The following is a 24873-nucleotide window of genomic DNA, read 5'->3' on the forward strand; positions in this document are numbered from 1 at the left end:
GGGTGTGGTCAGTGTAGAAGGAGCAGGTGGGTGTGGCTGGGTGTGGCTTGTGTAGAAGTAGCAGGTGTGTGTGGCTTGTGTAGAAGGAACAGGTGGGTGTGGCTAGTGTAGAAGGAGCAGGTGGGTGTGGTCAGTGTAGAAGGAACAGGTGGGCATGGCTAGTGTAGAAGGAACAGGTGGGTGTGGTCAGTGTAGAAGGAACAGGTGGGTGTGGCTAGTGTAGAAGGAACAGGTGGGTGTGGCTGGGTGTGGCTTGTGTAGAAGTAGCAGGTGGGTGTGGCTTGTGTAGAAGGAACAGGTGGGTGTGGCTAGTGTAGAAGGAGCAGGTGGGTGTGGTCAGTGTAGAAGGAACAGGTGGGCATGGCTAGTGTAGAAGGAACAGGTGGGTGTGGTCAGTGTAGAAGGAACAGGTGGGTGTGGCTAGTGTAGAAGGAACAGGTGGGTGTGGTCAGTGTAGGAGGAGCAGGTGGGTGTGGTCAGTGTAGAAGGAGCAGGTGTGTGTGGCTAGTGTAGAAGTAGCAGGTGTGTGTGGCTAGTGTAGAAGTAGCAGGTGTGTGTGGCTGGGTGTGGCTAGTGTAGAAGTAGCAGGTGTGTGTGGCTGGGTGTGGTCAGTGTAGAAGGAGCAGGTGGGTGTGGTCAGTGTAGAAGGAACAGGTGATTGTGGCTATAGTGTAGAAGGAACAGGTGGGTGTGGCTAGTTTAGAAGGAACAGGTGGGTGTGGTCAGTGTAGAAGGAACAGGTGATTGTGGCTATAGTGTAGAAGGAACAGGTGATTGTGGCTATAGTGTAGAAGGAACAGGTGATTGTGGCTATAGTGTAGAAGGAACAGGTGGGTGTGGCTATAGTGTAGAAGGAACAGGTGGGTGTGGCTAGTTTAGAAGGAACAGGTGGGTGTGGCTAGTTTAGAAGGAACAGGTGGGTGTGGCTATAGTGTAGAAGGAACAGGTGGGTGTGGCTATAGTGTAGAAGGAGCAGGTTGGTGTGGCTAGTTTAGAAGGAACAGGGGGGTGTGGCTTGTGCAGAAGGAACAGGTGGGTGTGGCTATAGTGTAGAAGGAGCAGGTGGGCGTGGCTAGTGTAGAAGGAACAGGTGGTCATTGTCGAAGGAGTAGCTTGGTGTGGCTATCTGTCACTCAGCTGATCAAGCATGCTTCTTTGGCTGAGGAGGTAGAGTCAGACACGGGTTTGATATTCTTGTCAGGCACTCAGTAGGAATGTATTTCTCTCTCTTCTTTCTCACTTAGTAGTAGAGTTACTATGTAGTGTTAATATGGTCACTCTCACTCCTCTGAAACACCAGACTTCTTTATCTCTGCTGGTAGAGTTGGATGATCACTCAGAGGACACAATTCACAATTTCTTAATTTGTGTTACAGGGCGATCAACAGTCACAGGACCGTTACCGAGAAGATTATTTACATATTAGGCGACGCCCATCCCTACTACCAGACTACCATGGGAGTCATGCTGCTGCCAACATAGAACGACTAGAGAGATATAGGTAGGTTTTGATGTCACACTGCTGAAAACATGAGAGACTATAAAGATATAGGTAGGTTTTGATGTCACACTGCTGAAAACATGAGAGACTAGAAAGATATAGGTAGGTTTTGATGTCACACTGCTGAAAACATGAGAGACTAGAAAGATATAGGTAGGTTTTGATGTCACACTGCTGAAAACATGAGAGACTAGAAAGATATAGGTAGGTTTTGATGTCACACTGCTGAAAACATGAGAGACTAGAAAGATATAGGTAGGTTTTGATGTCACACTGCTGAAAACATGAGAGACTAGAAAGATATAGGTAGGTTTTGATGTCACACTGCTGAAAACATGAGAGACTAGAAAGATATAGGTAGGTTTTGATGTCACACTGCTGAAAACATGAGAGACTAGAAAGATATAGGTAGGTTTTGATGTCACACTGCTGAAAACATGAGAGACTATAAAGATATAGGTAGGTTTTGATGTCACACTGCTGAAAACATGAGAGACTAGAAAGATATAGGTAGGTTTTGATGTCACACTGCTGAAAACATGAGAGACTAGAAAGATATAGGTAGGTTTTGATGTCACACTGCTGAAAACATGAGAGACTAGAGATATAGGTAGGTTTTGATGTCACACTGCTGAAAACATGAGAGACTAGAAAGATATAGGTAGGTTTTGATGTCACACTGCTGAAAACATAAGAGACTAGAAAGATATCAGTAGGTTTTGTGTTGTGTCCATCTGTCCTTCCTACCTTCCACACATTATCTAGTCCAGGCTCTGTCTCCTACACATTTCCACACTGGCACTTCATACTTGTGGCATAGGTTCACCAAAATGAGGTGGTGTTTTGCATACCAAAATAAGGTCACTCTGACCTACATTGTGACCTTTTACCTACCTATCTCCTACACTTACCACTGGCACTTCATACTTGGGGCATGGTTTCACCTAAATGAGGCAAGTGTGTCATGTACCAAAATTAGGTCACTCTGACCTACATTGTGACCTTTGAACTACACTAAAAATTGACTTCGGAACTACTGTGATGAAGCTTAAATATACAAAATGAAATCCCTGAATTTCCAATATCATTATTTTTGATCTTGTTCAACCAATTCTATGATAAAAAATTAGTAATTTATGTCAGGCGGTAATCAATTACATCTTGTTTGATTTTCTTCTAACAAATTCCGAACACTGCTTTTTAATATGAGATGAAAATTGACCTCGAATCAGTGCAGAATCGAAAGATACAGGTAATCTGTTAAAATCATAGGGCAGCGTTTATAAACAGTAGGTTGATATGTGGGACATAAAGTTGGACGATATTTATCTAGGTCAAGTGTTTGATTATGCCAAGATACCCTCTAGTATTAGGTGCAATACTTGTGTCGTTTTCCTGAAACAGGTAGGCTGGTTTAGGTAATTGTTATGTATCATTGTACAATTTCTTATATTTCTGAATATATATTTTTATCTGTCTTCTATTAGAAGTTCAACCACCAATTTCAAGATGAATTTTAAAAAAGAATTTCTTGGAATTTATATATTTTTTTCTGATGATTTTTTTCTTGTCTTATCTATTTATAATACAATTCTTGAATCAAGAAAAGGTATACAATTTGCATGTACATGTACAATAAATTTAATAAAAATGTTTCTATGTTTGGATCTTTTTGTGAACTTTCACAAAAAATGAACATGCTGTAAATGTTAAAGGCAATGTACCATTGTATTAGCTTTTTTCTGCTGTTTTGTTTTTTTTTAATTTTTTTAATATTTTAATTTTTGATGGGAAAATATAAATTTATAGCAAAGAAGGTGTATCAACCTACCTTGCTAAAGGCAATGTACTTTTGAATAAGCTTTTAATGTTATTTTTTTTTGATATTTTGATTTTAAATATGACATCTTGAATATATATCTGTGATAGTGTATCAACTTACCTTGGGATTTGATGAAAATAATACACAAGTTTAATATTAATAGACGAGGAGCTGCAGACGTCTTACCATATGGACAGGAAAATATGGGTAACCTGCAGGCCCAAGCCCAAGCACAAGCCCAAGCTCAAGCTCAAGCCCAGGTTCAGGTCCAAGTCCCAGTGGGAGAGCCTGGGCCGAGCCCCAGCCAGGCCCAGCATACACACCCTGGGCCACAGATGCCCAAGCGTCCACGCCTGGCTATTGACCGACCTGAGTTGCAGCAGCCACTTCATATAGATGTTAAAAAGGTTTGTGGAGACAAGAGCGTGGCTTATATCTACTGTAAATGTTAGAAGGGTTTACAAAATGCTAAAAGAGGGTTTACAAAATGCTAAAAGAAGTGAGAAGTTGTCCTTTTTTAGACTTTAAAACAAATCAATATATTTGGTTTTGTGTCAAACAAGGATTAAAAATCAGTAGAGTTAGTAGCATGTCCAATAGATATCAAACTGATAAGTAAATTTGAAAAATGTAGCTTTCCTTGTTTCTTCTTCTTTAAAACCATAAAGCCTCAGAATAGCTATTTTTATGCAGTGATATTTTACCTGTTGCTTTATTCTTAGAAATACTGTCAGATATTCAGTTGATCTAGCTTGTTGTTTTGTCAGATATGAACAAAATATAATTTTCTACTTAGTAACGTAGAAAAGTCTTAAACAAGTGCTGTTTTTTGGGAAAAAATAATTAGCCAATTGAAATTATTTTATATTGAAGCCAAATTCCAAATATATACCTTTTACTCCCAAAAATTCCTTTTCCTATTCACAAATTTTCTTCACAAAAAATATGAATATACAATTTTGAATGTGTGTAATGAAATTCATGTTTTTTAGGAGCCAACATACAATCCCCAAGTAGAAGCTATATCTCCGACACTGCCAGCCGACGAGAGTAATAGTCGATCATCCAAGGATGAACTGTTGCAGGCGATCAGTCGAGTAGACCGGGAAATCTCCAAAGTGGAACAGCAAATTCATAAACTTCAGAAAAAACAGGTACTGACCACAAGTGAAATGGCCAACAGCTAATTGTGAAATAATTAAAATCATGAAAAAAGAAACAACAAGCAAACAAACAAAATGTACTGATCACAAGTCAAATGGCCAACAGTTAATTTTGAAATGAATTAAAGCATGAAAAAAAACAAAAAAAACCAAACAAACAAAATGTACTGACCATAAGTCAAATAGCCAACAATCAATTGTGAACTAAATGAAAACATGAAATAAAGAAGAAAAAAAACCCAAAACAAAAACAAAACGAAAACAATTTTTTTTTTACTGGCAACAAGTTAACCGTGATAACAAGAAAATACAGAAAAAAAACCAAATCAAAACAGCGTATTGTGAAATGATTGGGAACAGCTGAAAAATATGGGCACAAGCTGACCTATGAAATGAATGAATATAGAATATATAGAAAAAAAACACCTATCAACCACAAGTTAAACCGCTGTTTTTTTCCCTCTCTTCCTTTCTTATTATATTCTTATCGCATCACATTTTATTTTTCCAGCATCAAATTGAGGAGGAAACTTCCAAACCTCCACGGGAGAAATCAGAGGCACCAGAAATATCCTCTTCTGAAACAAAGCACCAGAGCATTGCACAAATAATCTACGCAGAAAACAGGGTAATTGATGGATTCTATATCCTTATAATGATAAGGCCACCCTTAAAAATATCTTGGTTTGCTGTAACCCGACCAGGGGGTCTTACATATAAGTAGGTAGGTAGGGCTGTAACCTGACCAGGGGGTCTTACATATGGGTAGGAAGGTAGGGCTGATAATTTTTTTATTCAGTTCTGAAAACAAATTTTCAACCTTTGATACCAAAACAAACCCAGAATATGGAAATCGTTATTTAGTTTGTGTTCTTAAACAAAAGAAACACACACCGACCTTATTTGTGTTTGAGAGACGTAGTTTCAAGCCTGCACAGCAACTTCTGGACATAAATATCCGGAATGGTCAAATCGTTAAAAGAACAATGTTTTATTTTTCACAATAAATTTTTTTGAGTTTGGGCATTTTTTCTGGGTCAGACGGGTTACGCCAAACCAGCTTTATTTTTATTTTGGCGTAACAGGTATTGTTTACTGTAAAGGGCAGTTTTAACTTAAAACAAAAGGTTATGAAAATGAAAAAGAACCTCTGAATCCAATGTATCCAGCAACCAGCGTTAGAAAAAAATAGAATAATAATGATAAGATAATAATTTGGAGTTTTATATACAGTAATATCACAGCAACATAGGTGTCTCAAAGCAGTTCACGAATAGTTATCGGTGATAATTGGGCCTTTAGCAACCAGCTAATATCTTTTTAAACTCACTGGGGAGCATGCAGCCGGAGCTGCCATTTCGGCGCTAACAGCTTATACAGGATATTTCTAGCACTGCCCCACCAGTTACTCATTTACAACTGAGTCGACTGGAACCCAACGGAGTAAAGTATCTTGTTCAAGAATACAATACAACCCGTACAGGGACTCGAACTAGTAACCCTTCAGGCACGCAGCCCTGTGCCAGTGCTCAAAGTGGCGCCTATTTTAGTGACCATGGTGCCTTAAATTCACCATTGGCGACCAGTTATTGACCTATAAGATGCCTGTATGGCCACTACAAAAATTGTGTAAATTGCGATTTGGTTAATCTGTCAAAAGGTTGTATAGTCAATGCTAAAATGAATTCACAATTGAAAAAGTTACAGAGAGAATGTTATACTGAACAAAAAAATTAAAAGACTTTTATTAGAAGACTTTTAAAAAAAAAATGTAAGACAACTTGGCCGGGCGACGAACTTTTCCAGTTGGCGTCTAGATTGTATGACTTGGTAGCCAAATAGGCCACCTGGTAAAAATATCCACTTTGAGCCCTAGTCCTATCGCTAGACTACTAGCCTTCGTAATAGAATATGCAATTTGGAAATCTGGATTCAGGATTCAGGAATTGCTTTGATCCTTTTCTTTTTTATTTATTTGTTTACTTCTTTGTAAGAGGCCTACTTCTAAGTATCATCCTGAAGAGTAGAAGAGGAACCACAATACATATGAACGTAGCAGGTTCTTTGAAAATCTCTCCAGCTGGAGATTTTCCTCTTCTGAACTGTTTGTAATGGTCCACTCCTCACTGTCAAAATAAACATGATAGAATTTCGTCTGCAAACTGCATGAAATGTGAGACGGTCTTCTTATTAAACTACCTTTGGAAATTAGTCTGAAGATTCTGGTAAATTTCCTTGGTATTATGAGTACTGTATTTTGTTATGCTGTGTGTATATTGTATAGAAAAGTGAAAAAGCTGTTTAAACTGAGGAATCACTTTGGTGAATTTCAAGTGTACAATTAAAAAAAAAAAAATAAATAATAAAAAAAATATGGAAAAATACAGTTTAAAAGAGGAAAAATATGGTTGTCTTTTCCAATTAAAAAGATAAAAAATTCATGAAACAAACAGGGGTAGAAACAATCATTAAAATTTGATTTTTTTTTGTTTCCTAGAAAAAGGCAGAGGAGGCTCATTCTTTATTTGGCAAACTTGGACCGAAGGTTGAACTGGTGAGTATCTAGTGGTAGTTGTGAGTGATAAGCCTGCGAAAAATAGGTTTACTTTCATTTTTTGACTCATCCCAATTTCCCTTTAAATTCAACATAAGATTTGGATGTAAATGATTAATTTAAAATGTTGGACATTATGTGTTATGTGATATATTTATATAATAAAAAAGACAGCAAATAAATTCAAAATAAAAAAAAAATACACAATGATGCTGAAATATTTATGTATAGGTAATTTTTGCCTTCAAAACATTTTTTGTTGAGAAAATTAATTTTACAAATTAAAATTTTTTGTTACAGCCCCTGTATAATCAGCCATCAGACACTTTAGTGTATCATGAGAATAGAAGGAAGTAAGTAGACAATGTACAAAATCACATCAGGGAATATCTCAAAAACAAAAAACAAAATTCTGTCACAAGTTGTTATAAATTTATCTTTCATGCTTTTAAAACAAATGAAAAGAAGAGTAGAAACTGCTTAAGCATGGCTTCAAAGTTATACCACATTTTCCACTACAATAAGACCATGTCTAGCATTTAGCCCACCCAAGTCCATTGTAGTTCGGTGGAAATGCTAAAAAAGTGTCTTTGTCCTGCAGTTAGCCCACACCTTAACTTGCGTCTAAGGTTATGTGTTGGCATATTGGCAGGGTTAATATGGTATACTCTTATATTGCCTACTGTTTATTTCTAGTTTTATGTTGTTTGTAAGAAATTTTCTTGTAGAGATCTTTGGGTTCCCGTGGAGACCTTGGGTTAATTGGTTGTTTGTTTACTTTTTTAGACATGCTCTCTTCAAGGGTCGACTTATACTTCACTTCAAGAAGCGACACCAAGCTCGCAGAATCAGGGTATGTTGTGAAAGTATATATGTATGTATACACATGTACACAATGTTTGAAATCCCTAATGGATTGTACAACTTATTAAGAAATATTTCAATTAATGACAAATTTTAACTCTGCTTATATCGGAGAACAAATTTAATATTGAGCTGCAAAGTTTTTCCATGTGAGTAATACAGATATGACTGTTGCAGATTTAATGAATAATCCTGTTTCTCTGTTAATCTGAAGTTGTCTCCTTTGTTGATACTGGAAGAAATTGTACCTATAATTGTAATCCTGTATTTTATCTGTAGAAATTGTACCTATAATTGTATTCCTGTATCTTACCTGTAGAAATTGTACCTGTAATTGTATTTCTGTATCTTACCTGTAGAAATTGTACCTGTAATTGTATTCCTGTATCTTATCTGTAGAAATTGTACCTGTAATTGTAATCATTTATCTTACCTGTAGAAATTGTACCTGTAATCGTATTTCTGTATCTTACCTGTAGAAATTGTACCTGTAATTGTATTCCTGTATCTTACCTGTAGAAATTGTACCTGTAATTGTATTCCTGTATCTTACCTGTAGAAATTGTACCTGTAATTGTATTCCTGTATCTTACCTGTAGAAATTGTACCTGTAATTGTAATCCTGTATCTCATTTTACATGTAGGAGTCTTGTTTGTTTTCCTGTTGAAATTTAAACCATACTTGTTATTTTTCCCCATTTATTTACCTGTAGAAATTTTACCTGTAATTAATATTTTCTGTGATTTTACCTGTAGGAGCGTTACCTGACGGACAGGTACGATCAGCTGATGCAGGTATGGCTAAAAAAGATGGAAAGGGTGGAAAACAATGCAAAGCGCAAGTAAGTACTTTTACTTACCCTTTAAATGTTTCATGGAAAATTTATTCTTACTGTAATAAATTGTTATCGGCAAAAAACATTGCTGGTTGGTACGGTTACTGCCTCAATGGCACATTTTGTTTGGACATAGAAAGAACGGACAGATGCACCATGAAATATGCTTTAAATAATTTTAATTTAAAGAGGTGTATTTTATATGATAAAAAAGACTCCGCCTTGATTCTGTTGGCTTATTATGCTCATTATGAGACCAACTTTTCTAAAAAAACACTTTTTTGTTTTTCCTGAAGGGCTAATTATGCACATTATGAAACAAACTTTTCTAAAAACACTTTCTGTTTTTCCTGAAGGGCCAAAGATGCAAAGATGAGAGAATATTATGAGAAAATCTTCCCAGAGATTAAAAAGTCTCGTGAAGACAAGGAGAGATTCTCCAGGTTTGTGTAGATCGTAAAACTAGATACTGTCCCTGTCTAAACCCTTCATTGGTTGTTATACATATGTGTATATACCAGAATCCATTTACATATTATCATTATCATATAATGTTATAATTAATTTTTCTTTGTTTTCATGGTAAATACTCAAATGTGATTGGTCAAATAATTCGTTTCATTCTTCTCTGAAAGAAATTCCGAGAATGGTGCGAAAAATGTGACGTCACAATACGACAATTGACGATGCGTATTGATTTGAGAAAAAGAATCCCATTTAAAACCAATAAAATTGTACATAAAACATGTTTTAAATTAGAAAATCATTTTCAAAAATTAATTATAAGCGTTGATGTCAATTATTTTTTAGTTTCATCAGAGTATGAAACAAATTTTGTTTGCAAACTTCTGTAAGAATCCGCTTCACGGATTCATACAGTTTGCAAACAAAATTTGTTTCATACCCCGATGAAACAAAAAAAAAATGACATCAATGCTTAAATATATATTTAGTCACCATTATAACAGTACTCTAGATGAAGTTTAAGATTAACGATGCATACTTAATGATTTATTGAAAATAACACTTATTTGGAATTTTAGAATTTCATTTACGATGATCAGAGATCTTATTTGAAAATTATTTTGATGACGTGAAGCAGGGCTGGTACAAGAAGTGGAAATATCGGTCCATATGCCCGCAGTGAAGCAGAATTTGAACAAATTGTTGATGGACTTCATGAACAAGAGGTATGATGTATTGTTAATTGTAAGCGTTGAAAATCTTATGAGAAGCCAATCAAACTGCTTCCAATACAGTACAACTTTTCCTAAGATGTGGATTCCTGCCTACGGTATTCTACCTTATAAGGGCACTGTGCCTTTACAAAAATACAACAGGGGTATGCTCAATAACAGTATATACAGGGAAAATCTGGATGGAAAAATAACTTTTTCCCATTAATGTAGCAAAAACAAGTCTTTGGTGAAAATTATATTGGCAGATCAGCGAGGTAAGAAAATTTTCATATGATTCAATTAGTGAACACAGCCTCTTTTCCTGAAAAAACGGGTGGGTTTGTGCTCATCGGAGAAGGTGCACTTATTAGGTTGAATACAGTATTACAGAGTAAAAATTTTCTTTTGGTCCTATGGAAATCATTTTAAACCAATTTTATTTCTCCTTATGAAAGTATTTTACATGGTTTGAAAACAGTCTGTTTTGATATGATCATGCTTACGGATGCTGCTAAGGGAAGTAACTCAAATAAAAGAAACTTATATCTTAAAGAAGGTATGATATAGCCTTAACTTCATTTCATGAAAACTATAATGAAATTGAAAACCATTGGATGAAATTGAAACTTTCGGATGAAATTAAAAACTTTTGGATGAAATTGAAAAACCATCATGATGATTAAAGACTGAAATATTGACAGTTCATTTACTAGAATATACTATTTTTGATCCTTGTCTAACAGGAGGACGACAAGAAGATGCGTAGCTACGCTGTGATCCCACCAATGATGCTAGATGCACGTCAACGGAGCCTCCGTTACCTCAATAATAATGGGCTGATTGAGGATGCCATGGAGGAGTGCAAGGAGAGATCAAACATCAATGTCTGGACACCTCAGGAGAAACAGATCTTCAAGGAGAAATATCTTCAACACCCTAAAAACTTTACTGTCATACAGCAGTACTTGGAACGGAAGGTATGCTGAAGAAATGATTAAGTTTTTAATTTCAAATTTAAAAAAAAATTGATTTTCTTCACATTTCAAGACATCACAAAACATACAATCTATACAACATGCAGGCTACCACTTACAAATACACAGATACCTGACAGGTTTTCACTTACAAATACACAGATACCTGACAGGTTTTCACTTATAAATACACAGATACCTGACAGGTTTTCACTTATAAATATACAGATACCTGACAGGTTTTCACTTACAAATACACAGATACCTGACAGGTTTTCACTTATAAATACACTTATACTTGACAGGTTTTCACTTATAAATACACAGATACCTGACAGGTTTTCACTTATAAATACACAGATACCTGACAGGTTTTCACTTATAAATACACAGATACCTGACAGGTTTTCACTTATAAATACACAGATACCTGACAGGTTTTCACTTACAAATACACAGATACCTGACAGGTTTTCACTTACAAATACACTTATACTTGACAGGTTTTCACTTACAAATACACAGATACCTGACAGGTTTTCACTTACAAATACACTTATACTTGACAGGTTTTCACTTACAAATACACAGATACCTGACAGGTTTTCACTTATAAATACACAGATACCTGACAGGTTTTCACTTACAAATACACTTATACCTGACAGGTTTTCACTTATAAATACACAGATACCTGACAGGTTTTCACTTACAAATACACAGATACCTGACAGGCACTTACAAATACACTTATACCTGACAGGTTTTCACTTACAAATATACAGATACCTGACAGGTTTTCACTTATAAATACACAGAAACCTGTGGCATAACTATATAAAAATACAGAAAATTTGAAAAAATTTGGAAATAAAATGATTGATGGTATGAAAATCAATGTTATTAAAATTCAAGAAATGGTGAGCATTTTAATCTGTGTAAATTTAATTTCCTAATTTTGAGTAAGAATTCTGAACATGTAATTATATAAGGAGTAAGTGAACAGGTTTGTTAAAATTATGATGATTTTGGGGGAACATCTAAAGTTTTGGTGTTGTATTTAAACATTTAATCTCACCCTCTCCTTATCCACACCTCTTTGTGGAGAAATGGAAGTAAGCTTAATTGTGACCATCTATCCCTTATGATCCCTTACGTTCTTCAAGACATCGGCCATCTTTGATATTCTCCAGCTTTTGATCATGTTAATCATAAATGGTATTTTGGGTATATATCAGGCTTCATATCTTAAAGAAATGGATGAGAATACAAAATTTTGGTTGGAAATATTCATTGGTTTTGTGAGAATACAAAATTTAGGTTGGAAATATTCATTGCTATTATGAGACTATGAGTTAACCAACATCATTATGAACTTTTACAGACTGTGGCCGATTGTGTACAGTACTACTATCAGACAAAACGCAGTGAAAACTACAAACAACTGCTTCGTAAACAGACTGTCAAGAAAACTAAACGGCTTCAAAAACAACAGGTAAGGATTGCATGAAGAAGTAGCCTTAAAATAAATATATTTGGTGCCACAATTACACTTTTATATTCTATTTTGTGCCTGTTTGTAGCCTGTTGCTGTGTATAAAGACTTTAATAATCTATTTTGTGTCTGTTTGTAGCCAGCGGCTGCGATAAAGGAAGAACCAAAAGAGGAACTAGAAGAGCCAGGATCGTCGGTTTTGGCGATCACTGGCACGGCCATCCCACCTCCCCCTGAACCTGTCGTCATCAAGAAGGAGGAGGAAAAGGTAGAGGACGATGACTCCTCTGATGACAATGAGGTCTCTACATCCGGGGCTGGTGAAGGTGAGGGCCAATGTTCAATGGGATGTTACAAAAAATTAGGATTATACCAAAAATCAGTTCTATTGTCATGTCAGTTATTTGCATTGATTATATATTGTTTTTTCTCCTCCCAAAATTTAGAATGTGAGATGATTGTCAAATATTGTGTTTTGTTGGGTATTTAAAAATTATTAGGATTTAGCATCATAGATGTAATGTACCGTATTGTTTCTTAGCTAAATTGTAACGTTGTCATATGGTTGTGATGTCATGTATACAATCTGCCGCGGTGGCAGAGTGGCTAAGGTGTCCCAACACTTTATCTCTAGCCCTCCACCTCTGAGTTGCAAATTCGAAACCTACGTGGGGCAGTTCCCAGGTACTGACTGTAGGCCGGTAGTTTTCCTCTAGGTTCTCCGGCTTTCCTCCACCTCCAAAACCTGGCACATCTTTAAATGACCCTGGACTTTAAACAAAATAAACCAATGTAATAAGATAAAAAAAATTCCCACTAAAATTTATAATTGTACAGTAACTCTGTATTGTGTATTTACTCTATAGATTTTACCTGGTTTATTGTTGTTGTAGGTGGGATACATCAGTGTAGATTTTACCTGGTATATTGTTGTTGTAGGTGGGATACATCAGTGTGCAATCTGTAACCAGCAGCTAGAACATTACGGACTGAGTCGACCTTTGACTCGAGCCAACTGTGAACTGTACGGAATGACGGAGACAGATCTGAAGGCGGACATGAGAGTGTGTAGTAGCTGTCGGTGTAAATCTGTCCGGCGACGTTACACACAGTATGCCCTTTTTCATCGTCATAATCTGTTACAACTTATGAATATATTGACGTGTCATTTTTCATGTTCCTGTCATGAAACGATGCTGATAATTTGTATGAAAACTCTTTCAATACCAGAGATCAACACTTTGAAGTCAAATTGAACTTGAAAAAAATGATATGTTTTAGACTTAGGCTAACTTACATAGAGCTCCATTGTCTTCAAAGCATTGGTAGGGACAGCTGTAATAATTTTTGTTGCAGACATCAAGATATTCTTGTCATTTAGTCAAATTTTCATGGAAATATAACAACAAATCATTGTAAAATTTAGAACCAAATGTAAAGCAGACTCATTGCACTATTTTTTTTTACTGTTAAATATGCTGATATCACCCACTGAAATTTCAATATTGGCAATAATTTTCGAATTTGAAATTCAAGCTTCAGTACCACTAGAACTAAAACAGTTATATTTTTAGCAGGTATGATGACTTTGTTTTGGGAATAAGCTATGAAAGAAATTATTATACTTGTATCACATCTTATTTCAAAATTGCAGGTGTCCTGTTCCAACTTGTAAAACCCCTAAGAGGAAAGTGAAACGTCTCCGACCATTGCCACCGAAATGGGCCGACTTATCTACGGAAGTGAAGGACCCCATAATTAAAGATCTTCGTAAGTCTGGGTCACTTTGGAGCTTTAGAATGAGTCAAGAATGAAGTGCCTCCATAATTCTTTGTATAAAGTAAAGGATAAATGATAATTGAGCAATGTTTTATTTTTTTTGTCACTATTTCTGAAATTTTGAAAAATGGACGAGAAACTTATTAGGTCTGCATTATGATTATAATATAATTACTGTGGCTGTTTTCAATAAACGGCTGAAGATCTGAGGTGTGTGGTGTAATCCTTACACAGGATTCTTTGCCTTTCTCAGGAAACTTAGATCACAGAAAGTCATGGTCATGTCTTTGGGCAAGACACTTTACCTTGAATTTGTGTTGATAGCATGCAGTTGGCCTTGCCTTCTGTATGTTGTTCCATGAGGTAGCCACCAGCTACAACGAGGAGTCCCCGCTTCAAAATGACCCTGGCTGTTTACAGTGTGATAAACCCAGTAAACATAGAAAAAATGATAATGACATTTCATTTTATCTTTAATTTTGCAGAGCTGACAGAGGAAATTACGAAGTGTTGTTCAGCTTGCTTCAACAGGATCGCAAGACGGCTAGGCACTAACCCACAAACTAATGAACCAATCGTTCCACTTGTTCCAGAGACAAATGAAGGTAAATACCATTAGAGATTAGTCTGCAGTTATACCACCCACAATGAAGTTAGGGGATTATATTGGAATTTGTCTGTCTTTCTGTATGGATAACTTCAACAGTTTTCGTAATATCATCGGGACAAAATTCCTAGAGTTTTAATGTGAATATTATCTAATTTATTCCCTAATCTACCGTAAATATTCGCGTATAGTGCGCACTTTTTTTCAAAAATTGACAAGTGAAAAAGACCACTGCGCACTATACGCAAGTACAAGCCTTTTCCCAGTCAGAATGAGTGTGATTTGACTGAGATTTGTGATCGTTTCCTTTCACAGCAGGATTGATTTAATACTTATATATATATATATATAACATATATAAAGCATTAAGAAAGTAATAGTTAACAAATAATCAAAGAAATGAATAGTTATTTTAATGTTTAATTCCTTGAAATTGTGTAATTATCAGCAATTACGTGGATTTTAATCCAGAATGTTGCCAGAAACTGATAACGTTCAACTTGTTTATTTACGGAAGCTGAAACAGCACGCATGCGCAATTAGGCACGGGTAACACTAATGCCTTGATCTCGTGCGGCAGTCACTGACCAACTGGCCATAAAAAATATGATAAGACTGTGAAAACTACCAGGGTACTCTTATTTATCGTCTGCACTGTAGATTTATCCTTTACACATGTTAATTCATTGTTATAAAAGTTGTGACCACCACGACGACTGCAGACTTGTTTCCGTACTGTATACAAAATGGCGGCCTGTGTAACATTACGTAGCAGTCAGCTTACTAGTCAATCTTGTTATAATTGAGCTTAATTAGCTTTGTATGTTCGTGGACAGATACCACAAGAGATCATACCTGCGTGAAAATCACAAGGTAATTGAGGGTAGGATTAATTATTTTGTTGGTACAACAGCGTAGATGGGACCTAGATGGGACCGCTACAATTTGCAAGCTGACTAGGCCTGTGGCGGTATAATGTAAACAACCTGTCAATCCAATGTGTCAAATCTGACTGGTGATTCCAATTAAATGTGGTACATTGTAAATAATCTTTCATAAGTTACAACTTCCTATCATCTTATGCTTTAGAATTCATCTACCGCTCAGTTGAAAATTGAAAAAAAAAAATTGTTAATTTTTTTTTTTTGAAAATGAACCTCAAAAACGTACCTGCGCACTATCCGCGAGTGCGCACTATACCCGAATATTTACGGTATGCTAATGGAAGAAGAAAAAATACAACTTGTATAATTTTTGACTTTTAATTCATGTACAGCTGAGGTAGTAGAAACATCAAGGTGGACAGAGGAAGAAATGGAAGTCGCTAAACAAGGTCTGTTATATACATTTTTGTCTTACATAAAAAAAAAAAATCGGAATATTGAAAATTTATTTAAAACCCTGCAGTAATCATTTACCATTTATATATAACTTGATGTTTTAATTTACACACAAATTTTGCAATTCAAAATAGGAACAAAAAAAAAGGAAATTGCTTAATTCACGTTTAAGTATTTATATGAAGACATGGAGTTTCCTATTGTAGAATTAGACACTTATTTATTTATTTAGTATACAGTGGTCCCCCTCTTATGAGACCACCTATGGGACAGGCATCAGGTGGTCTTATAACGGGGGTGGTCTTTGTTGAGAGTTTTGTCATCTGAGAGATGTCAATGAGGTCAATGACCACACAAGCTAGTACATATTACATTATATACATAAACAATTCATTGTGTTAAGTTAAAATGTGTTTTTCAATGTTCTCTGTCAGTAATGTTTTTAATTTGGTTTACTTGTTGCATGTGTAAATTATTTCACAAAATTAAATTGTAACGTTTTATCTCGAATAATAAGCAAAAAACGTAAATAGGCACGCTTGAGTGCAGGATCCACAAAATTACCCCCTCATCCCTGAAAAATGTTGATCTCTAATGTTAAAATACAGAAAATGTGCAGGTACGAATAGCTGAAAAGCAACAACAAAACTAGTTTATACACAACACACCAAAACAGTATGAAAGTCAAAAATTTATTGAATGGAACCAATAACTTGTTCAGGCTCATATTAATTATTACCTAAAGGTTTTGGCATTCTTAGGGGCTGCTCATTCTTACAACTAAATAACATCAACACAACTAACAATATTACATTATAAAATTTTACTCACTACTAAAAAGGTACACCTAAACAATTAAAATACTAATTATACTATAGGGGCATGCAACCCCCAAGCTAGAGCGATCATAGCTTAGCTAGCTATGACTAATAGAAAGGAGAGAAACCTAGCTTGAGCGACCTCAAGCCACAGAGTAAGCAGTTGGTAGCTAAAAAGCAGGCAGTTCTGCTAAGACTGTTTCAGATGGGGCGACCCCCGAGCTTGGGCGATCCCAAGCATATCATCTACATAAGAAATAAATACACAAAATATGATATAATGAATTGGGGGCAAGAAATTCCCCGAATTTAAAAGTCCAAATCGAAGAGGTTACAATAAAGTAACCGAATGAGAGCTTATAGAAAAAATACTTTAATCTGTTATTGTAAGTCGTAGTCCGAATTTTCTGACGATACGTAGATACAAGGCAGCTTGCAATATTAATTAACATCAGAATCCTCGGATTATGTAAGCCGTTCAAGAGAAAATAAAAAAAAAATCCAAGCTCGGCGTTTTACCGACATTGGTTCCGATGCAATCTTTCTTGCATTACCACCATAGTGTATCATTTCTAAAACACCGATCTTTTGTTTAAGTGTAAAAACTTTTCGTTTCTTGCTGGCTGCTGAGGATGTTCAGCCATCTTTGTAATAAATTGTTTTCATTACCGACAACGATGCGCACGCATACCGGTAACAGGGGAGGTCACTCTAATGGAATTTCATCACGTTGTCGTATACTGTACAGTAGGCCTACGTTGTACGTACAATTTAATAATAGCTTTGTATAATGGATACATCGTGTACCGATTCCACAATATATTAAATTTGTGAAAATCACAACAACCATTTGTCTACAAAAGGTAGGAGTAATTATCTTGTTTGTAAAAACATCGGTGGACAAAACAGCTCACTAGCTGGCTATCGCAGTGTAAACAACCTGTCAATCCAATGTGTCAAATTTTACCTGGGTCCATAAATTTCAATGAGCTGGACGTTACACGCTTTTATTATTGATTATTCTATAATTTGAATGTCTTAATGAAACGTTGCAAAAATCTTGGTCGTTCACTAGAGGGATACCAAAGTACATTTCACGTTTTTGGGACATGATTAAGCGGTCGTTGGTCGGGTTAGCGGGGTGGTCGTTTAGAAGGGGTAATTTATCGTTGGAAAACGTCGGTGAACGCGAAACCTGGTCGCATACAGGGAGTGGTCGTTCTTGAGAGTGGTCGTAAATAGGGGGACCACTGTATTTGTAACTTGTATTTATCTGTTAAATTTGAAATTTCATGTTCTCATTAAATATCAACAATGTTTTAGGTCTGAGGCAGCATGGCCGAGATTGGGCAGCCATTGCCTCAATGGTGGCCACCAAAACTGAGGCACAGTGCAAAAACTTCTACTTCAACTACAAGAAGAAGTTTAACCTGGAGTCTATCATTCAGGAGCACAAAGAGCGGGTAAGTCATGATGTGTGTTCTATAGTTAAAGGGATGTTAATAAAGGGTATTAAGGATGTGTGCAGACATAAGGGAGTGGGGGTGGGGAGGGGGGTTGGGGGGTGGGGGGGGGGGGGGGGTTCGTGAGACATCAATGTAAAGTTTTACTATCCTAATGTCAATTCTCGTATTTTTTTTTATATATCGGAGAAAAAGACAATGAAGACTTTCATTACTCTATCTCCTACAATGGTTTAGTCCTTGTGGTACCAAGGTGTTCTAACATTGGATGGATGAGATTTGGTAGAACTTTAGGGGTCCTAATGAGTGCATGGATCAGTATAGAATTATCAGTAGGGGTGAGGTGGATCCTTAATAAGAATCCTTTGTGTACAGTGTTATCCTGTCTAATCTGACCCATGTGTATTCTGACCTCCTGATCAATCCATCATAACAGTGTTCAGTGTTGTTTCATTTTTTTCTGATGAAATATTCATTCCTGTGTATTGCATAATCTTATCTTATCTGACTTTAATTTTATGGACCACTGGGGCATCAAATTAGACAATTTTCAGTATATTTTGTATGTGATTTTAATTCCGAGCATTTCAGAACAATATGGTATATTTAGCTCACCTGGCCCGAAGGGCCGGTGAGCTTATGCCATGGTGCGACGTCCGTCCGTTGTCTGTCAACATTTTCTTTAAATTGCTACAAGTCCTAAAGTATCGAATGGATTTTCACCAAATTTGGGGGAAGGGGAACAGAGTTTGTATAAATTTTTACTTTGAACCCCCAGGGGCCTCAGGGGTGGGGCCAAATAAGGGAAATAGGGGTTAACATCAGGAACATCGTTTGGGGAAGGGGGGAAGAGTTTGTATACATTTTTACTCTTACCCCAAGGGGCCAAAGGGGCAGGGCCCAATAAGGGAAATAGGGGAAATTCCTTTAAATCACTTATAGTCATAAAGTTATGAATGGATTTGAACCTAATTTGGTCAGAAACATCCTGGGGGAAGGGGAACAGATTTTGCGTAAAGGGCGACTCTTATCCCCAAGGGGCTAAAGGGACGGGGCCAAAATTTGGAAATAGAGGTAATTCCTTTAAACCTCTACTTGTCATAAAGTTATGAATTGATTTGAACCCAATTTGTTCAGAAACATCCTTGGTGAAAGGGGAACAGATTTTTCATAAATGGTTACTGTGGCCTTCCATCCCATAACCATGTATAGCATTGCTTCACGTTAAGGGATAAACACAATTCTTATGTAAAGATAGGCCCAAGGGTCTTTCCACACCTAAAGGGACTTAGTTTCTTTAAACACAATCATGTCGAAAAAATAATCTGTAGGGTCTTTCAGTCCCTTAGAGAGTATGTGTATTAACAAATTGAACATGAACATTATTTTGGTCATTTGGTCAAATCCAACCAGGTGAGCGATACAGGCCCCATGGGCCTCTTGTAATGTGAAACTTTCTCGCAGGAAAATTTGTTCAGTTTGAAGAGTTTCAGATATTAACTTAAAAGATAATGAAACTCTTTAATCACTCTCTGACAAGAATATAATTTTTTTTTTAACAAATGCTGCAACAGCAGGAATAAAATTTCATCACTAAGTTGACATTTACACCCTGGTATAAAGAGGTAATTCATGTTACTGAAATGTCATGTGTTACCATATAATCCCTTTGCCTTGGTCCTGCCATGAAATGTGAGGGAAGCATATACCATATTTATCCTGCTGTGAACCCAGAGTGCCAACCCTTAAATTTTGTCTCGAAATAGGGGAGATGGTCTATTTCAAGATAGATTACCAGGTATGGGCTTATTGCTGGGTAAATACGGTACCGGTTTAGTGCATCTTGTTCGTCCTCCCGAATTGCCACTTTCTGTCTTTTATCCAGTTATTGTTTTAGGATGTTGATCTGGTTTGCATGGAGCTTTTTACGGAGGTCTGACATTGATGGATTCATATTGTCAGAAAATTTTGTTGGATTATTTTATACATTCTGACAAGTTTTGAACTGAAGATTTTTTTAAAGATTTTGTTACACTTTATATTACGATCAGTTTTTGTCAAAGTATAAACTGGAGGCATTTGTGTTACATAAATTTGGTCAAGTTTCATAAAAGAGTAAGTTCTTCTGTTATAAAACAGATACAAAAAATAGCTAAAAAATAGATGGATGTTTATAATTCACAAATGAGATTACCACTGGTATTATTCTGCAAAAGTTAAAAGAAAAATCAGTGAAATCATAAATAATTTGCAAAATACAATAGCTATTGTTTCTTTTCTCATTGTTATTTAATAAGTAGATTGTTGTAATCAAATCATAATAATTTCTTAGACATGGATGAATGTCCGCATAAAATTTATGTAACAAGAATGATTATTTACAAGAAGGGCAATATTGAAAAGCTTACAAATTATAAATATGAACACTGTGAAATTGCTAGTACTTCTACCTTGTTGTAGATGGGATTATTTCTGTTTTGCATTTTCGAATGAACATCGATTCCACATTTTTCATCAAACATTAGTCAGATGTCTGATTTCTATAGAAAGACATTCATGATCATTACATTAAGTCATGCATTTTACCTTTATCACGAGATCATACTTAAAACACTGTTTGTTTGCCTTATTGAAACATCTTCCGTTGATTTATGGATTGTGATATCAGAGAAATATATTATTTTCCTTCCTCATCTTTAATTTTAAGTATTGGTAAATCAAAGCGTCAATAAAAAATGTAAAGAAAAAAATCAGAATTAAATAAAATAGATAAAAGGAAAAAAATATTTGAATAAATTAAAATACAAGAGGTAAAAAAAATCTTTTTTGAGAAAAACATGACATCATATATATCCTGAGTCTACGAAAATATTTAAAATGACACTGATGCCTCTGTAGAAGTTTTAAGGGCAAACAAACTTTATTTTATATTTATCCTGAATCATGATATTTCAGAAATCATATTTTCATTGGTCATTGTTACATTCATCATCTCCATTTTCTTTCCCTGTTTTGCCCTTCGATAGCAAGAAGATGCTAAAATGAAGGTAAGGTGCTGTGATGTTGATGTAGTCATGTAATATTGTGGCCTTAGTTCATTCACCTTTAGTACATTTACCTAAGTACATTTTAGTGATGACTGTAGTAATACAACTAGTGCATTACTGTGACTAATCACATGTTTTTATTAGTGTAGTTATGTCATATCTATAACTAATACTTTTGGACTTGTTTGTACTATTACTTCTGTTTATAGCGGACAAAAATATCTTAAGAATGTAAAAATATCTTAGAATGGAATTTGAAAATATCTTTATGTAAAATATCTTAAGATTGTAAAAAATATCTTAAGAATGTACAAATATCTTAAGAATGTAATGAAAATATACTTTAATGTAAACATATCTGAAGATTCTAAAAGATATCTTAAGAATGTAATGTAAACATATCTTAGTGTAAAGATATCTTAAGTTGGTAAAAAAATATCTTAGAATGTAAAAATATCTTAAGAATGTAAAAATGTCTTAAGAATGTAATGTAAACATATGCTAATGTAAACATATCTTAAGATTGTAAAAAAATATCTTGAGAATGTTAGAATATCTTAATAATGTAAAAATGTCTTATGAATGTTAAAATATCTGAAGAATGTAAATATATCTGAATGTAAAAGTATCTTAAGATCCTAGTAAGGAACTTATTTCTTCAACATGATAAAGATAATTCTTAAGTGCTACATTTTTTTGTCTCGTCCTATTTGTCTGGCACCTTTTTGTCATTTTGCGCAAATTTTATTTTTTTTAGTGACCTCATAATTAAAATAATATGAATTTCAATTGTCTTCCTGATGTGTTTATTCTAAAGGATTGAAATTCAGCAGAATTGAAGAAATTAGAAATGAAATATTTCATAGGTTTTTTTTTTACATAATTTTGACACAATAATGTTCAAGAAAATTAATCTGTTTCCAGCAAATAAAGATGAAATTATTCTGAACACTTACAGGTAATAGATTCCACCAATCTGTAGAAACTTTCTGATAATGCTTAAAAGTTTGGTAGAGCAGGGATAGTTTAAAATTCTATGAAACAAACATTCATAATGTCAGTGCCCTATAAACCTTACGTAACTGCCTTTTGGCTCAAAATTCACAGGAAAAATCTTCTGGATTAAATATGTTACTTTTTTGAGGAAAGAAATCAAATCTAATCTTATCTTGTTCAAAAAAGAAACAATTTTGAAATTGTTTTTAATTATTTAATTCATTTGAGGAATTGAATAAGGAATTACGAAACAATTTTGAAATTGTTTTTAATTATTTAATTCATTTGAAGAATTAAATATTTCTTATATTTTTGAAATTATGCTTTCAGACAACTAACACTTACTATGACTTTCAAATGTAATTTTAGAATAGCTGCTATAATTTGGGGACATGTTCTTTTAGCTCAAATCTTTAATGTTACAAAACCAAGGTCATTGAATATGTCAATTAAAGTGTTGAGTGTATTTATAAAACTATTTGGATTTCAATAATTCAAAATTTTGCAAGATGTTTTTGTGAACTCAACCAAAATTAGATCGCTTTACTTCTTGACTATTAGCAACTCATTGGAGACAAAATAACTTGTAAATTACAAGTGTTAAAATCAGTGGTGTACCTTGCAATAAAATAAAATGTGTATATTTTGTGCGACATTTTAGCATGCAACACCTCAGTTAGTAAATGCAATGCTAACCATATATTTACACAAAAATTAGTTTCACAATTTTATACTAACATCTTTATCAAAGCATTCTACTTTTAAAACAACTCCAGAGAAAACTCGTAATTAAAAAAAATGTCAAAAATATCCAGGCAAATACACCAGGGTAAGATAAACCATGGAACTGTTACACAGGATAATCTGCCATCGATATTCTAGAAAGATCTGTCGATATAGTCATCTTCTAATCATGTCACTGCTGCATGCTTGAGGCTTTGCAAAACGCAACTAAATGACAGACCTGTGGTTAACATCACCATGACAACCAACAACCATGGTTACCAGTATAATCAATTGCATGTACCATGGTAACCAATATGGCATTGGTCACCCAATGTTTTGGTAATTATAATATGGTAACTACATAAATGTTGCGTGGTAACCAATGTAGAAATGGTTGCCAATATACTGATGGTAACTAGGTAATGTAACTAGGTAACTTAACCATGGTAACCAATGTAGAAATGATTACCAATGTACTGATAGCAAATAGGTAATGTAACCATGGTAACCATTAAAGATGTACTGATGGTAACTAGGTAACTAAACCATAGTAACCATTAAAGAAATGGTTACCAATGTACTGATGGTAGCTAGGTAATGTAACCATGGTAACCAATGCAAGAATTGGTTACTAATGTACTGATAGTAACTAGGTGACCCACTATGGTAACCAATGTAGAAATGGTTACCAATTCACTGATGGTATCTAGGTAACTTAACCATGGTAACCAATGTAGAAATGGTTAACAATGTACTGATGGTAACTAGGTAATGTAACCATGGTAACCAACATAGAAATGTTAACCATATAATTATACCACACTGGTAGAAACAAAGATGCAGTGGTAGCATTGATTCTATAGCAGTTATTTACCAAAGATGCAGTTACTATGGTAACTGATAAAGATACTGGTAGCTGAGTTTCATGTACTGACCACACTGGCATTGCTTCCCATAGCAACAGTTACCATGGAGACATTGTTTCCCATAGTAACAATTTCCTTGGTGATATAATAGTTTCCCATAGCAATAGTTACCATAATAAGATGAATATTTTCCATTGTAATGGTTACCCTGATGACATTGTTTCCAACCGTAACAGTTACTATCATAACATAGTTTTCCATAGTAATGGTTACTATAGTAACATTGGTTCCTATTGGTTACCATGGTAACAAACATGAGAACGGTTACCAATTTAATCACAATCACAATTATAGCATTCAGTGTAGCAGATAGCACGTTGAAACCATTAACCATATTAACGCTTTTTCTCTGTGATTGATGGAACCTTCAGAGTTCTTTTGATCATGCGTTTTAGTAATATTCTTCGATAACATGTTCTGGACTTCCTTTGCTGAACATGGTTTTTACTAAGTCGGACTTCCATGTCTGTTTCTCTGTCATCAGGAGGGTGATAAGCGGACCATTTCAACCTGTGAGAGCATGGCGTCAACTGTGACTGCAGAGTCTGGTGGAGAAGAGGACATTTCATCTGATATTGACTCGGATACTGCGAGCGCGCCGAGTCCTACTCCAGGCACAGAGGAAGGTAATGTCATCATATACAAAGTTTTCACAGAAATTCCGGACTTCAAAATTTTCCTTCATACAAAATTTTCCAAAAGAAGGGCATTTCTGAAGTTGAGAAATGAAGTTTTGGTGTAATCAGCGATCAGTGTTTAATGTTACTAGTTCTTATTGTCAGAT

The 24873-nt window shown here is 35.1% G+C and overlaps 1 protein-coding gene across 6 annotated transcripts in view; it reads left to right on the top strand.

Moving 5' to 3' along the window:
• LOC117332448 overlaps positions 1-24873 on the top strand; it is an 84183-nt gene that overhangs the window by 26157 nt on the left and 33153 nt on the right. For 3 of the 6 annotated variants that reach the window (XM_033891351.1, XM_033891354.1, XM_033891355.1), the window contains 20 exons: positions 1377-1501; positions 3487-3730; positions 4316-4477; positions 4998-5114; positions 6984-7040; positions 7341-7393; positions 7827-7893; positions 8661-8746; positions 9097-9183; positions 9840-9930; positions 10662-10895; positions 12277-12387; positions 12527-12713; positions 13327-13498; positions 14042-14157; positions 14652-14771; positions 16050-16106; positions 18255-18394; positions 21421-21441; positions 24574-24715. In XM_033891351.1, coding sequence (XP_033747242.1) covers positions 1377-1501; positions 3487-3730; positions 4316-4477; positions 4998-5114; positions 6984-7040; positions 7341-7393; positions 7827-7893; positions 8661-8746; positions 9097-9183; positions 9840-9930; positions 10662-10895; positions 12277-12387; positions 12527-12713; positions 13327-13498; positions 14042-14157; positions 14652-14771; positions 16050-16106; positions 18255-18394; positions 21421-21441; positions 24574-24715 — 2389 coding nt within the window. Of the gene's footprint in view, positions 1-1376; positions 1502-1593; positions 1604-3486; positions 3731-4315; positions 4478-4997; positions 5115-6983; positions 7041-7340; positions 7394-7826; positions 7894-8660; positions 8747-9096; positions 9184-9839; positions 9931-10661; positions 10896-12276; positions 12388-12526; positions 12714-13326; positions 13499-14041; positions 14158-14651; positions 14772-16049; positions 16107-18254; positions 18395-21420; positions 21442-24573; positions 24716-24873 lie in introns of those variants that run through there. The other 3 variants (XM_033891352.1, XM_033891356.1, XM_033891353.1) reach the window with 3 other exon arrangements.

Source organism: Pecten maximus, chromosome 8, assembly GCF_902652985.1.
Source record: "Pecten maximus chromosome 8, xPecMax1.1, whole genome shotgun sequence".
Taxonomy (NCBI): domain Eukaryota; kingdom Metazoa; phylum Mollusca; class Bivalvia; order Pectinida; family Pectinidae; genus Pecten; species Pecten maximus.